The sequence below is a fragment of the Mastigoproctus giganteus genome, chromosome 3 (genome assembly GCF_048544385.1).
Source record: "Mastigoproctus giganteus isolate SK-2022 chromosome 3, ASM4854438v1, whole genome shotgun sequence".
In the NCBI taxonomy this organism is placed as follows: Eukaryota; Metazoa; Arthropoda; class Arachnida; order Uropygi; family Thelyphonidae; genus Mastigoproctus; species Mastigoproctus giganteus.
In genome coordinates, this window is record NC_143577.1 from 142,315,227 (window position 1) to 142,330,812 (window position 15,586).

Sequence of the window (15,586 nt, forward strand, 5' to 3'; positions counted from 1 at the left end):
GTATATCAAGTTTAATGTCTGAGTATGGTGAATGATACAAGTTAGGCATAGTAGTCATTGCCATTAATCAGGATATGCTATTTCAAGATGATCTAGATAAACTTTGAAGGTGAACTGAAAAAATAGCCACAGAGGTTTAAAACTGATAAATGCATTTGAGTAGCAGAAGTATGAAATAAAATACCGTCTGGATGGTAACAAACTCAAGGTAGGGAGTATAAAATACATCTAGGTGTAATTGTATGGTCTAACATGAAATTCTTTGAACAGTGCAAGCAAGCTGCTAGAACAGCCCATGGGTTTCTGTCAAAGATATATAGGAACTTTGTCAAAGGGACAACAAGGTGATTATCCTGTTGTATAGAGCAATGGTTAATACGCTGCAGTTAAGGCACAGCATACAGGTCTGTATGCTGTGCCTTCACTACAGCATATAGGTCTGGAAATCGCATTTTAGGAGAACACAGATCTGTTGGAAAAGGATGCAGAAAAGAGCAACAAGATTAGTGTGGGGGGGGGCACAAAATGATACTTTTACCAGGAAAGATTTGTCCCTCTTTTCTGGTAAAAATATCTTTTGTAAACTGCAGTCTCTAGAAACTAGGAATCTACCTGAAGTGCATACAGCTTTAAAAGGGGTTAGGTAAACTAGATGCTGATAGCACCTTTACCCTTTCTCAGATGAAATACATAAGGGAGCATTTATTTAAATTGGAAAAGCAATGTTGCAGAATAGATGTGCAGAAATTCACATTAAGCTAAAGGTTAATTAATTGTAATTGTTGGAATAAATTTCCACCTAATGTTATTCAGGTGAGGGTTTGAATAAATTTAAGGAAAATGTGGACAAATAATTGAAAAGAATGAGATTTTTTTTTTGATGCAGTATAAGCTTTGCTTCCTTGCATTATGTTGCAAGAAAGCAGAGCCCTTGCTTTGAGGGGGGGAGGAACTCTAAAAATATGCAATTTAATAATTTTATATAAGAAGAGGGGGAATGTAAAAATTACCACTGCCGTAAGGAGGCAGTAGTCATTGTGAAGATCAGATAACATATTATCTTCAAAATAACTTTGCTGGAGCTAATAACTGGAAGGGGTCAAGAAAAGGTTAAATATCAAAATGTTTTAGGGTGAATCGGTCCTTCCAATTTTATATAGTATACAGGTTTTGTCAGATTCTTGAAAGAATCAATAATTCTTGTGATGAAATGCTAAACAAAATTTGTTTAACATTTCAAATTTACAGACTGTCTGTAAAAATTATAACTTTAGCAAAAAAAGAAAAAAAAGGGAAGAAAAAGTATAATAATATTCGTTGCATTTGTTACTTTGAAGAAACCTTAAAATAAATTCATGAAAACACATAATGGGAAAGGGGAGGGAGAGAGAGAGAGAGAGAGATTTTTTTTTTTTTTTTTTTGATTTGGTAGTTGTTGGCGCATCGGCTTCTGTGGCCATATTGCACCTCCCAAGGTTTTTGCAGTACTTTGATCCAAGCCCGAGGCGGGAATCGAACCCGCGACCTTTGGGTTGCCAGGCAGGTCTTTACCCACTCGGCTAGCCCGGTCGGCTGAGAGAGAGAGAGAGAGAGAGAGAGAAATCATAATTCCATATGGTTAATATTTTGTATTTTTTTTTTTTTTTTCCATGTAAATTATATTAAGTGGATTTTGTGTACATAAATGTAAACCTTAGTACCTGCACAATCAATTTACTGTAAATCAATCAAACCCTGATCTTGCCAAATTAGTTATTGCCTGAGTGATAGTCAATTGATAAAACTTGCATTAATATTTTACAAAAATACTATTAAAAAAAAAAAAAAAAAAAATAGAAATTAGACCTGAAAAATAAAAATTTGACTATTTACCTTTTTTAAATAGCTTAAATCCTTCTGAGTGAAAGGCACAAGTTTGTCATTTAACCTGATGAATTTCAGATGCTTTTCATAGAAAAGGCCACTGTAAAAGAAATTTCTCCAAATTAATTTTTAAATCACCAAATGAATGAATTCACAAATTGAAGGATTTAATGTATACAAGTGTAGCTTAAACAGATATTCATATATCTATAAAACATGTATACACAGTGTTCATTTCATAAGGTATGCTTGGCTAATATCATGTAAGACACCTTTTTGATTGCAATACCAATGGTACCAGACACCCAAAACCAGACTGAACCAAACAGCAGAGCTTCTACTGCATGCACCCTGAAGGTGAACTGAAAAAAAAAATCACCAAAATCACCTTGCCAATCTCTACTTTACAGGATTAGAGTTCGGTAACTGTGGAAGACAAATAAAAAGGAGATGTCTCTATTATGGTCTTTAAACTGATTAAACAAGATTTAAGGATAGTCACATGATGAATTATCCTGCTTGAAGTAATCACCACAGTCAACATAAAGTGCACTTGCTCAGCAGTGATGTTAAAATATACTGAAGAATGTAGGTGCTGGTCCAGAAAAATTAAGAAACCAATGAACTCCTACACAACTATGAGCAGCAGCCTGGAAAGAAAGGCAATGGGGATTTCCAGGACTGCTGGGAGTCATGGTGGAACAAGTAAATACATGGGCTATGTTAGGGTAACTAAGAGTAGAAACAGGTGCATGTATACTTGCATGTACACCAATGCTAGGAGTATAGTTAATAAATTTGATGAGCTTGAAGTGCTAGTCAAGACATCAAAGGCAGATATTGTTGGGATATCAGAGACATGGTGTCACACAGACACAAGCAGTGCAGAATTGGAATTTGGGGAGTACAATGTGTACAGAAAGGATAGACAGGACAGAAAGGAAGGAAGGAGGAGTTATGCTGTTAGTTAAGAAACAAAATCTAAGGAAGTGCATCCAACTGATGTTGGTGGATGCAATGTTGAGTCTGTTTGGTGTGACATAAGCACTGTGAAAGGAAAAATGAGTACGTATGTGTTATAGGCGTAATGAATCTGATGAGTATAATGAGCAATTGTGCAGAGAAATAGAGTGGACCAGTAAATCAGAGTGTCTTATAATGGGGGATTTTGCTTTTGTAAAGGTGACTACGGCGGTCTGAGACAGTATTTAAATTCCATACAGCAGGACCAACTGATGATGTTACAAACAGCAAATTCAAAATGGGAAGCATTCAAAGAATTAATCTTAGAAGCTACTAGGCTTTTCATACCAACTAAGAAATAGTTTTCAAGATTTAGGTCTAAATGGATGTCAGATGAACTAATTAGACATGTGGCAGAGAAGAAAAATGCATGGGATACATATAAATTAACAGGTGACACAGAAGCCTATGATAGATATAAGCTGGTCTGTATAACCAAGTCACAAAGGCGGTTAGGTAGGCAAAGGCAGATTATGAGAAATCTTTGGCAAAGGAAGCAAAGAAAAACAGCAAAGAGTTCTTTACTTATGTAAACTCTAGAAGGAAGCGGATGAATCAGATTGGCCCACTTGATATCAATGGTTCAACTGTTGATGATCCTGCTCAGGTAACTAACAAACTAAATGAATATTTTGCATCAACATTCACACATGAGTTACTCAGGGAGGGGAATGCCAGAGGTGTATTAAACTCTGGCAGTAAGCTAGACAATCTTGTAATAACTGAGAATAAAGTGGAGGAGAAATTGTTAAAGATAAACATAAGAAAGGCACCTGGGGTGGATGGAATCTATCCAGTTATATTAAAGGAGGCAGCAAAGGAAGTAAGCAAACCCTTGCCATAATTATGACAGCTTCCTTGGGCTCAGGGGAGGTACCCGTGGTGTGCAAATGTGACACCAATCCACAAAGGAGGAGACAGGTAATTACAGATCTGTTAGTTTAACTTCTGTTCCAGGGAAATTAATGGAGGCAGTGGTTAAAGAAGCATTGCAGGATCATCTAGACAAGACTTCAGTTATAGCTCGGACACAGCATGGGTTTGTTAAGGAGAAGTCTTGTCTGACCAATTTGATTGGATACTATGATCTAGTCACAGAGGAACTGGATGCAAAGAATAATTTTGATATCATATATTTGGATCTTAGAAAGACTTTTGATACACATGGAAGACTGCTGCACAAATTGGAGCATTGTGGCATTGGAGGCAAACTGCTGCTATGGATAAAGGGATGGTTGAGTGGGAGAAGACAGAGTGGCAATCAATGGACTCTGCTATTCGTGGACTAATGTTATTAGTGGAGTCCCCCAGGGTTCAGTGTTGGGACCATTGTTGTTTTCTGTATTCATTAATGATATTGATGATGGTATATATCAGGCTTCATGTCCAAGTTTGCAGATGATACAAAGGTCGTCAGATGTTAATGACACTAATGACAGTACACTGCTTCAACAGGATCTAGAAAAGTTGAGATGGGCTAAGAGTTGGCAACTGAAGTTTAACATTGACAAATGTAAAGTACTGCATATGAGAAGCAGTAACCCCAGAGTAACATATCAACTGTGTGGTTCTACACTTACACTCAGTGTATAGTTTACAATGCAAAGATTGCCAAAATTTGTATATTGGGCAAACTAGTAGAAGATTATTCAAAAGAATTAAAGAATATAAATATGACATATGTCATATTAAACATACATGACATATTTATTAAAGAATATAGCCCACAGTCTAATAACAAAATCGGATCCTACATTCCACACCTGGTGCGAGGATCACAAGTGTGTTAGTTGTCTTACGGCACTGGGGGTTCCTCTCATCTCTGTGGTACTACACTGGCAATGGTTGAGAGTGAAAAGGATCTGGGGATAATTGTGCAGGCAGATATGAAGTTTTCTGAGCAGTGCAGATGGTCTGCAAGAGTAGTTCATGGTGTCTTGTCAAAGATATACAGGAATTTTTCTAGATAAGGAGGTGATATCGTCTTGTATAAGGCAATGGTCAGGCCACACCTTGAGTAATGTATACAGGTCTGGAGGCCTCATTTTAAGAAGGATGTAGAGCTGTTGGAATGAGTATAGAGAAGGGCAACAAGATTAGTGAATGGAACGAAGGATTGTGCACAAAGAAAGCCTTAAGTTTTGCAAATTACAGTGTCTGGAGACTAGGCACCTGCGAGGTGCCTAGTCTCCAGTATAAAGCCTTGAATGGTTTGATCATGCCCAATGCTGATGGGATTCTTCCTCTTGCTCAGAATAATCGCCTGAGAGGGCATAAATTCAAATTGGGGAAAGACAGTTGTAGGATAGATGTGCGGAAGTTTGCCTTTAGAATTTATCTCTCAATTTCTATCAATCTTTAGAATTTATCTATCAATAAACTATCAATTTCGTTGTAGAAATTGATAGTTTAAAACAGATTCAAGGCAGAACTAGACAAACATTTGGAGCGGGTGGATGGGTGAAATGAGAATGGTGTCTGTGTGTATACACGCGCGCGCATTTTTTTTTTTTTTTTTGGCTGATGCTATATAAGGTTGCTTTCTTGCATCAGTTGCCCGTGCTAATGCTAATATACTCCAAACTACCCACACCGTTCTTACTACCCTATAGCGTTGTGCTCAAACATGATGGTTCCATGACTTCATGTTGGTGCTACAGTACCCTAACCCTTCTATTAGCATAACTCTGATTCCAAAGCAGGATTTTTTGAAACATCAAGCATGTTTAGAGAGTTTACTAATGTCCAGTCCTGATGCAGAGTAGTTCATGGTGTCTTGTCAAAGATATACAGGAATTTTTCTAGATAAGGAGGTGATATCGTCTTGTATAAGGCAATGGTCAGGCCACACCTTGAGTAATGTATACAGGTCTGGAGGCCTCATTTTAAGAAGGATGTAGAGCTGTTGGAATGAGTATAGAGAAGGGCAACAAGATTAGTGAATGGAACGAAGGATTGTGCACAAAGAAAGCCTTAAGTTTTGCAAATTACAGTGTCTGGAGACTAGGCACCTGCGAGGTGCCTAGTCTCCAGTATAAAGCCTTGAATGGTTTGATCATGCCCAATGCTGATGGGATTCTTCCTCTTGCTCAGAATAATCGCCTGAGAGGGCATAAATTCAAATTGGGGAAAGACAGTTGTAGGATAGATGTGCGGAAGTTTGCCTTTAGAATTTATCTCTCAATTTCTATCAATCTTTAGAATTTATCTATCAATAAACTATCAATTTCGTTGTAGAAATTGATAGTTTAAAACAGATTCAAGGCAGAACTAGACAAACATTTGGAGCGGGTGGATGGGTGAAATGAGAATGGTGTCTGTGTGTATACACGCGCGCGCATTTTTTTTTTTTTTTTTTTTTTTGGCTGATGCTATGTAAGGTTGCTTTCTTGCATCAGTTGCCCGTGCTAATGCTAATATACTCCAAACTACCCACACCGTTCTTACTACCCTATAGCGTTGTGCTCAAACATGATGGTTCCATGACTTCATGTTGGTGCTACAGTACCCTAACCCTTCTATTAGCATAACTCTGATTCCAAAGCAGGATTTTTTGAAACATCAAGCATGTTTAGAGAGTTTACTAATGTCCAGTCCTGATGCTCCACAGTGTACAGTGGGGTTTCTTCCTGTTGTGCATAGAGAGTAATGATGGGAAAGAAGTGATTATATATAACTATATAAGGGGGGCGCGCGTACGCGCACACACACGCACCTCCTTAACGAACTACCATATAGTGAAAATTTCTATGTAGCGAAAGTTTTTGATTTCCTCTTGTTCATTACATTAAAAATAGTGTCCCTACAATGAAGAAAATTTCCATATAACGAACTAATTTTGAGAGACCTGGGTACACATTGTTCGCACCTCTGGCCTTTAGGCAATAGAGCTGATGCTGTAGAAAGCATAAATTAAGAGTTAAAAGAATTAAGCAATAATCTCTTTAGCTTTTAATAACTGAAGGCTTTAATTCCACGAATTAAGAGTTAAAACATTTTATAATTTAATGGTGCCAGTAAAACCCTGCAGGAGGAAACTGGCCAACCACGGCACAGAATAGAGAACAATGGAATTTGGGTGAGGCCTTTGCTCAGCAGTGGGCCAGCAATGGCTAAAAAGAAGTAAAACCTATACAACTTATACAGAAACATGCCGAGAAGTTCCGCTCGTCAGCTGTCCACAGCCGTTGGCAAAGATTAAGACATATTCCCGACGCAGGCATTGGCTTTGGTCAACCTATTTTGTATTGTAAGCATCCTATTAGAGAATTAGGAGAGTAATTTTCCTTTATCTCGGAAATTCATCTGTTTTTTCGAAGAAATGAGTCATCCACACTTTCACTAAATTTCACCTGTCTTTGTTTACATGTTAGCTACAAGTGGTCCCTAATTTCAGCTTCGTTTTAACTGCTGTGCAAGTAACCTGATGACAGTGTCTAAGAGGAAATTCTTGAGTGTAATGTGAAAAAGTGGAAGTGCTTAATAGTGTAGATCACAGCGTTAAAAAAAAAAAAAAACGCTTTAAAATCTGATGCCCCTGCCAGTATTGTGTCAACCATTCTGAAAAATCCTGTTTCGATTCTCAACCTGTTTGAGGAAACGGGATCCAGTCGGAAGCGTGTGAAATTATGCCTTTGGGAAGATGTAAATGAAGCAGTTTTTAAGTGGATGAAGCTGATTCGAGACCAAAACATGCCGATATCAGGGCTGTTAATAAAAGAAAAGACTATGGAGTACGCATATTTTCTGGGGCACAAAACATTCCAAGCCAGTTCTGGTTGGCTGGACAAATTTAAAGAGCGTCATGGCTACCTCGAAAAAATTTTTTCTGATGAAACTGGAGTTGCAATCGAAGAAGACTATACCCATTGGAAAGAAAGTTTTGAAAAAAAAATTATGGAGGCCTACGAGTCCAAAGACATTGATGAAACATGTCTATTTTTTAAATGTTTGCCGAACAAGACACTGACTTTTAAAGGTGATAAATGTTTAGGTGGTAAAAATAATGAGGAGAGAATTACACTCTTTGTTGCATATATGGCTGGTAATGAAAAACTGAAGCTTTTGTTAATAGGCAAAAGTAAACAACCCCGATGTTTCAAAGGAGTAAAGTCATTGGACTACAACTACAACAAAAAACCTTGAACGACAACCGAAATTTTTGAGCAGTGGATTTTAAATTTCGATAGAAAGATGACGAAAGGAAAAACAGAAAAATTGAGTTGACTGTCGACAACAGCCCTGCCTTTTTTCACTTGGTAATTCCGAAACTTACAAGTGTGAAGTTTGTTTTCTTCCTTCTGAATAATTTGTCTTAACTTCAGCCAATGGACCAAGGCATTATCAAGAATTTCAAAATACCCTGCCGAAGGCACATACTGAAAAAAATTGTGGATGTGCATATCAGAGTTGGCGAGAGTGTGGAGTCAAGATGTGATGGAAATTTTAACACAGCACAGCATTTTGAAATACCACACTTTATTTGTTTCAGTTGTTTATTGCCACTATCCTGCAGCTGAAGTGTGTGGGTTTTTTGATTAAGTTTCACTCAACAACAGTGAAAGTAATGCCCAAATATGGGTGTTTAAAAACACAAGTTATATAAGAATATGCCTAAAATACATCTGTAGAGTAGAGTTCAACAGAAGGGAAATGGGTTTATTTTAAAAATTTACATTTTAAATATAAAAATTGATGTTTTCATTATCCACTTTTTATATGGGGTTCACAGCAGATTGAAAATAAGGTGGCTTCAAAAAAAAATAACAATTCTGAATTATTTCATGCCTTTATTTCAAGTATAATAACAACGAAGTCCACCAATGTCCTAGACAATTTTCTATTTTTAATGTGCCTATTAAAGGATTAATATTCACAGAGCCAAACTATAATTAATGTCTATATATTATCCCTCCCCCCCAACTAGCAGTTTCCCTAAACCCTTAATGCATGATACTGAGGGGAAACCTCTGCATCACCTCTGTTCAAATGAATACTGTTTACAAAACAGATCCTTCTACCTACAAGTGCAGATTATGCTGATAAAAATTTACACCCAAAAGCCGTGCAGCATCCCTAAAGTCTGCAGTTAATTTTCAAGGATTTCAGCAAGTAATCTTTCTTATCGTGTTTGTACAGAACTGCAGACACACACATTCTGACTTAACGAGCATTTTTTCAGTGTGGTCCCATATTTATTCAACAAAACATCAGGTCGTGTTGGTTTAATATCGCTATTCCCCACGTGAATAATGGTGCTCTCTTTAACCTCCTTAAAATCTGACAACTGTTAGTAAAATCATCAACCAGCAAACACAATGCATGTAACTACAGCTACTAGGTCCATCTGAACTTGAATTGATATGGGAAGATAATGAGGATAATCTCTGTGGATCTCTTTAAGGTCATCAATATATTTGCTTATAAATCTAGACAAAAACTTTCATTTCGACTCTGCTGCTAATACTCTGACAGTGCCTCAAGTGCACATACAACATCATGATCTATATCACAAGTATACTACATTAATACATTTAGCAATATGATCATCCACCACATGGTATACAACATGGACCTGATAACCAGCACTTCACTTTTTGCTGTCTTGACAGATTTTATACAATAACTAAAACAAGTGTGGACAGTAGTATCCCTTTTATCTCAGCATCTAGGCTAATTTTTGGTTAGATAGTAGTATATTACTCATGTTACAAAATACGAGGGTGGTTCAATAAAGAATCGCCCTGACCTAGATGTAGAGGCACTAGCCTGCTGATTCTTGGCACAGGTTTTAGTCCTCTACATAGCCACTGTGCAGATTTCCACATTTTCCCCACTGATGGATGAGGCTACGGATGCTGTTTTTGTAGAAGTGGCGAGGTTGGTCTTTGAACCATGACTCTGTTGCAGAAATGAGTGTCTCATCGTCAGGGAAGTGGGTCCCTTGAAGAAATGATTTGAGGAAAGGAAACAAGAAGAAGTCCGATGGTGCAAGATCGGGTGAGTAGGCTGGATGGGGCAGTATTTCGTATCCACAAGTGGCTGCTTGTGTTGCAATTTCAGAAGTGAGAACTGGGGCATTGTCTTGAAGCATTCTCACACCTTTGGACAGCATGCCATACCTACATGTTTTGATTTTCTCCTGTAATTTTGTGAGTAAGTTGGCATAATAGGCACCTGTAATTGTTCTACCTTTCGGCAGGTAATCAGTCATTATTACGCTTTTCTCATCCCAAAACACTGTCAACAAGACCTTTCCTGCTGATGCTTGGACCCTTGCCTTCTTGGGGAAGGGGGGGGGAACCATGATGTCACCTTTCCATGGAGTGCTTTTTATTTTCAGGGTCGAAATGGTCTATCCAACTTTCATCCTGAGTGATTAGACGAGAGAAAAAGTCTTCCTCATTTTTTCTGGCACAGGGCTAATAACTTTTGTGATTTCTGTTGTCGATCAGCCTTCGGGAAACCAGTCAATAAGCAGGGAATCCATCTTGCACTCAATTTCCGTAAATGGAATTGGTCACGAAGGACTGTTTCAACAAAGCCCACATTAATCTTCACCTCTTGAGACAATTCACGCACAAATATCCGGCAATCTTCCATGATTAACGACCCCACTTTTCTAATCGTGCTGTCATCAATGGCTGAATGGGGACAACCTGGAATGGGCTCAGATTCTACCGATGTCCAACCACACCTAAACCGTCTATGCCAGTGCTTCGCAATGCCATAGGATTGGGCTTCATCTTTGTCCATGATGCTATTTCATTACACGTTCAACTCTGTAAGAGAAAAACAAATTAATTAAGACACAGGGCTGAACTTTTACACCTTTAGTACAGAGATATGTATAATAATACACACAAAATATCATGACTCTGCAATATGTGGAAGTAGGTGAGGGCGATTCTTTATTGAACCACCCTCGTAATTAAGCTGTTCTGTCTGGAAAATTCATCTAATGAATAATGATTAATAAAATTCTATCTATTCTTTTTAACAGCATAACTGTTAAAAAAAAATAATGATTTTGTTAAAAAGAATAATGATTTTGATTTTTTGGTTGAAGACAGCAAAAATACTTTAATTTTTATATAAACTAAGGACTGTCTTTTCCTTTATCTATTTTACAGTAACTTTACAAATGTTATGATCTTAATACTTTTTTATTAATTTACTATTTTTCTTAACAGCTTTATATAGAGTATCGGTATATTAACATAATATCCTACTTGCTAACACCAATCTTTCCAAAGGTTTTTGTGCGAGATAATTCTGGGCGGATGCAAGCACGTTCTCTTCTCTGAGATGGTTGTCTTATCCAGTCATCCCAGAACCTAAAATAAAAGTAATAAGAAATTCAAGCTTGAATTTTATAAATATTACTTATATTAAAAAATAATAATAATAAATAATAATAATTAAAAAATACTAAGATATACATGGTAGGTTTTGGTTTGGATTTTAATGGCACATTAGCAACTACGGCTGTATCACACCAAAACCAGGTCATAGAAAAGAAAACACATACATAGTAAGATAATGGAAATTCAGCACCACTGAAAACTACTGCTTCCCAAATTTCTGAAAACGAAAACTGCACAGAATTGCTGTAGTAAAGTGCACAGTTCATAGAAAATTACGTGATTTCTGATGGAGACTAAAACAACATTGCTAATATGACAATTCTAGCACATTGCTGACCTCAAGAAATTTTTTTCTGTGGTCAGAAAATAACTAAACCAAAGTAATTATTTGTTTGTTATTTGGTTTTTTTTAAGGAGCATTAGCAACTAAGGCCATATTGCTTTGGGGATATGCAGTGGTCATTCCCTGACCTTTCCACATCCTCCGTATTTGGTGGTCACAGGCTCAAACCCCAGTCTAATCAAGAGGCACGTGCTATGTACTGCTGCTCCTGCTCAGCTGGCTACAGAGGCACCATAAAATCAAAGTAATGAATTTTCCAAAATAAACTAACCAAAGTAATGCATTTTCCAAAATAAACTATCAAAGTAGTGCATTTCTCAGGGTCAGTCAGCCCGCTACGATGACTAAGTTTGTTAATAAAACTCTGATGTATATCTCTCACTGGTTACTCCAAATCATCACTAATATTTGATGCTAATTAATCATTCCTACCATCATTAAAATTGTGTGTCATATAAATTTGGAAAACAAGCTTTTTATAACTTATGATTTAGAATGCGAAACCCTTTACTCACTTTTGAAACTTTATTGTGCATGCATTTTTTGACTGTAGGCTTGGCGGATTAAATATGTGCCATAAAATTTACAATTTTATGACATACATATTTAAACAACTTGAAAAGGGATTAACCACAGAAGATTTTTCCAATGTTCTAATCTTAGTAAAATAATAAGAGGAGTTTACCTCAATATAGTGCGTAGAACACTTCCGTATGATACCCTCCAGAAATTAAAACGGAAAAAAACCGACAACTTACCGGTACATTAGAGTAAAATATAACTAATTAAATAATCACTTTAACACAATTCAAATCAATTTAAAACAATTAAAAATCAAATTAACGCAATTAAAAGAATCTAACAAAAATATTCAAAATGATTTTCCTTCCTGAAGCTGACAACGCTTTTCAACCGTATGTCGTGATCACAGGAATGAAAATTACCGAATCGGGTTAAACCTGATACTTAAATAGAGATTATTTGTCTTCGCAGATGCGCGTAAAGGTCCACGCATCGGAGATCAAATATGGCCGCCGAACATTAACAGAATTCTCATATAATTGAATTTCAACGGTTTCTGCAATTAATAGTCGCGTATAATTATGTTGAACGTTAAGTATTTTGGCTTCGTTAAATAAAAAAGTATGTTTTTTGTTAATGGCATGAAAGGCTAATTCTGACGCTGCTGAATGAGAAGCACGAACTGAGGTTTCATGTTGATTTACACGAATATTAAGAGAAAATCGGGTCGAACCCTGATAAGACGAGTCGCAATCACCGCAAGAAATGTTGTATACCAGATCATTAATTTGTGTTGCGAACGCTGAAAGAACCGAGCGATTGTTCAATATAGTGTGTAACTTCCGTATTGGCCTAGCTACAATTTTAAGTTCGGTATCTTTAAAGAATCTGTTAAGCTGTTTGTGCCACTGTTCAACATATGGGACAGAAATAAAGTATTTTTTGATATTACTATTGTTGATTGGTGTAGTATTTCGTATCCTATCCTTAGCTTGTACCCTAATTCGGTTTATTGTGGTAATGGAATAACCCCTGTTTAAGAATCTGCTAGTTAATATTTGTATTTCTGAGTCCAAAGCAGATTCCGTCGTTGAATATTTATAGGCATTAAGAAATTGATTAAAGATAATCGATCTTTTGTAGGTGAACGGGTGATAGCTATTATAATGTAGAAGCATACCAGTGTTTGTAGGTTTTCGATAGATGCTAAATTGTATTCTATTCGAGTCCTGGGTAAGCGTGAAATTTAGAAAGTTTAATGACTTAGTATCCGTATCCTCCCTTTCCAATGTAAATTTGAGTCTAGAATGAATATTATTAAATGAATGTAAAATGTCTTGGATAGTATTACTATCGGTAATAACTAGAACATCATCTAAATACCTCCCATAGTATGTGATACGGGTTCGAAAAGGTGTCAAATGTATCTGCTCAATCGTTGAGAGATAGATCTCTGACATTAAGCCACTCAGGCTCAAACCCATTGGTAATCCAAAAATTTGTTTGTATACCTTGTCTCGAAAGGTGATGTAGTTAGCCTCAACTAACAGTTTAATTAAGTGAAAAATTTCCTTGATAGGTAGCTTCGTATAATTAATCGGTGTCGAGTTTTTATTTAACATATCCCAAATAATATCTAATGTGTATTCAACGTTTACATTTGTATATAATGAGGTAACATCTAGTGAGAATAAATTGTCATTGTCGCCGAGTCTGCAGTCTTTAAGCTTATTAAATAATGTATCGTAGTTCTTAATCCCAAATTGTATTACCTGTCTAAAGGGTTTAATGTTATATGCATGTGTGGCTAAGGATAAAAATGCTGAGTTCCTGAAGGAAACAATAGGTCGAATAGGAAACCCAGTCTTGTGTAATTTTACCTGACCGAATTACACAAGACTGATTTTCCTATAGGAACTCGGCATTTTCATCCTTTAATCAATTTCTTAATGCCTATAAATATTCAACGACGGAATCTGCTTTGGACTCAGAAATACAAATATTAACTAGCAGATTCTTAAACAGGGGTTATTCCATTACCACAATAAACCGAATTAGGGTACAAGCTAAGGATAGGATACGAAATACTACACCAATCAACAATAGTAATATCAAAAAATACTTTATTTCTGTCCCATATGTTGAACAGTGGCACAAACAGCTTAACAGATTCTTTAAAGATACCGAACTTAAAATTGTAGCTAGGCCAATACGGAAGTTACACACTATATTGAACAATCGCTCGGTTCTTTCAGCGTTCGCAACACAAATTAATGATCTGGTATACAACATTTCTTGCGGTGATTGCGACTCGTCTTATCAGGGTTCGACCCGATTTTCTCTTAATATTCGTGTAAATCAACATGAAACCTCAGTTCGTGCTTCTCGTTCAGCAGCGTCAGAATTAGCCTTTCATGCCATTAACGAAAAACATACTTTTTTATTTAACGAAGCCAAAATACTTAACGTTCAATGTAATTATACGCGACTATTAATTGCAGAAACCGTTGAAATTCAATTATATGAGAATTCTGTTAATGTTCGGCGGCCATATTTGATCTCCGATGCGTGGACCTTTACGCGCATGCGCGAAGACAAATAATCTCTATTTAAGTATCAGGTTTAACCTGATTCGTACGGTCGAAAAGCGTTGTCAGCTTCAGGCAGGAAAATCGTTTTGAATATTTTCGTTAGATTCTTTTAATTGCGTTAATTTGATTTTTAATTGTTTTAAATTGATTTGAATTGTGTTAAAGTGATTATTTAATTATTTATATTTTACTCTAATGTACCGGTAAGTTGTCGATTTTTCCGTTTTTTCCGTTTGAGTTTCCCTCCCATTTGCTCCACTCCATTAGAGGCAAATTGAAATTATCCATAATACGACATTCAAACTTACTTGCCCATTCCATTTGCATGTAGAGGCTCTCATCATAATCTTCACAATCATCTGGCCTGTAGATTACTCCAAATTTTTCCAATTACTCATTAGATGGTGAGTTTCAATGATCCAAATGAGTTGACTGTGGATCATTTTTTCAAGAATTTTACCAAGGCAACTTGACAAAGAGATTGGGCTGTAACTATAAGGACTAGAGGGATCTTTTATAGGTTTCAAAAGGATAAAACTGTAGCATGGTGCCAGGAGGTTGGAAAAATATTTTCCAGGAAGATCCAGTTAAAAAAAGACTAGCATTAGTTGTAAGGTTCTGTAATTGAGATGCTACAGCATGACATAATATATGCCATCTGGCCCAGCGGCACTGTTTCATGTTGTTTTGATGGCCTGTAAAAGTTCACAATATTGAAGAGGCTGATTATATGAAAGTGATTGTGAGGTTCGAAAGTTGATGGATCTCTGTTCAGTGATTGTCTTAATTTTCTGGAATCCTGGAGTGTAGTTTGAAGCAGCTGAGACTTGGGCAAAGGTTTTGGCCAAGGAATTCACAAAATATCTAAAGGAGAAGAG

At 36.6% G+C, this 15,586-nt stretch overlaps 1 protein-coding gene across 1 annotated transcript in view; it reads right to left on the minus strand.

Annotated features, from left to right (window-relative positions):
- Positions 1–15,586, minus strand: part of Mgat1 (alpha-1,3-mannosyl-glycoprotein 2-beta-N-acetylglucosaminyltransferase) — a 305,503-nt gene that overhangs the window by 30,039 nt on the left and 259,878 nt on the right. The window contains exons 9-10 of the mRNA XM_090370685.1: positions 11,118–11,222; positions 1,873–1,963 (exon numbers count right to left, since the gene is read on the minus strand). Coding sequence (XP_090226811.1) covers positions 1,873–1,963; positions 11,118–11,222 — 196 coding nt within the window. The remainder of the gene's footprint in view (positions 1–1,872; positions 1,964–11,117; positions 11,223–15,586) is intronic.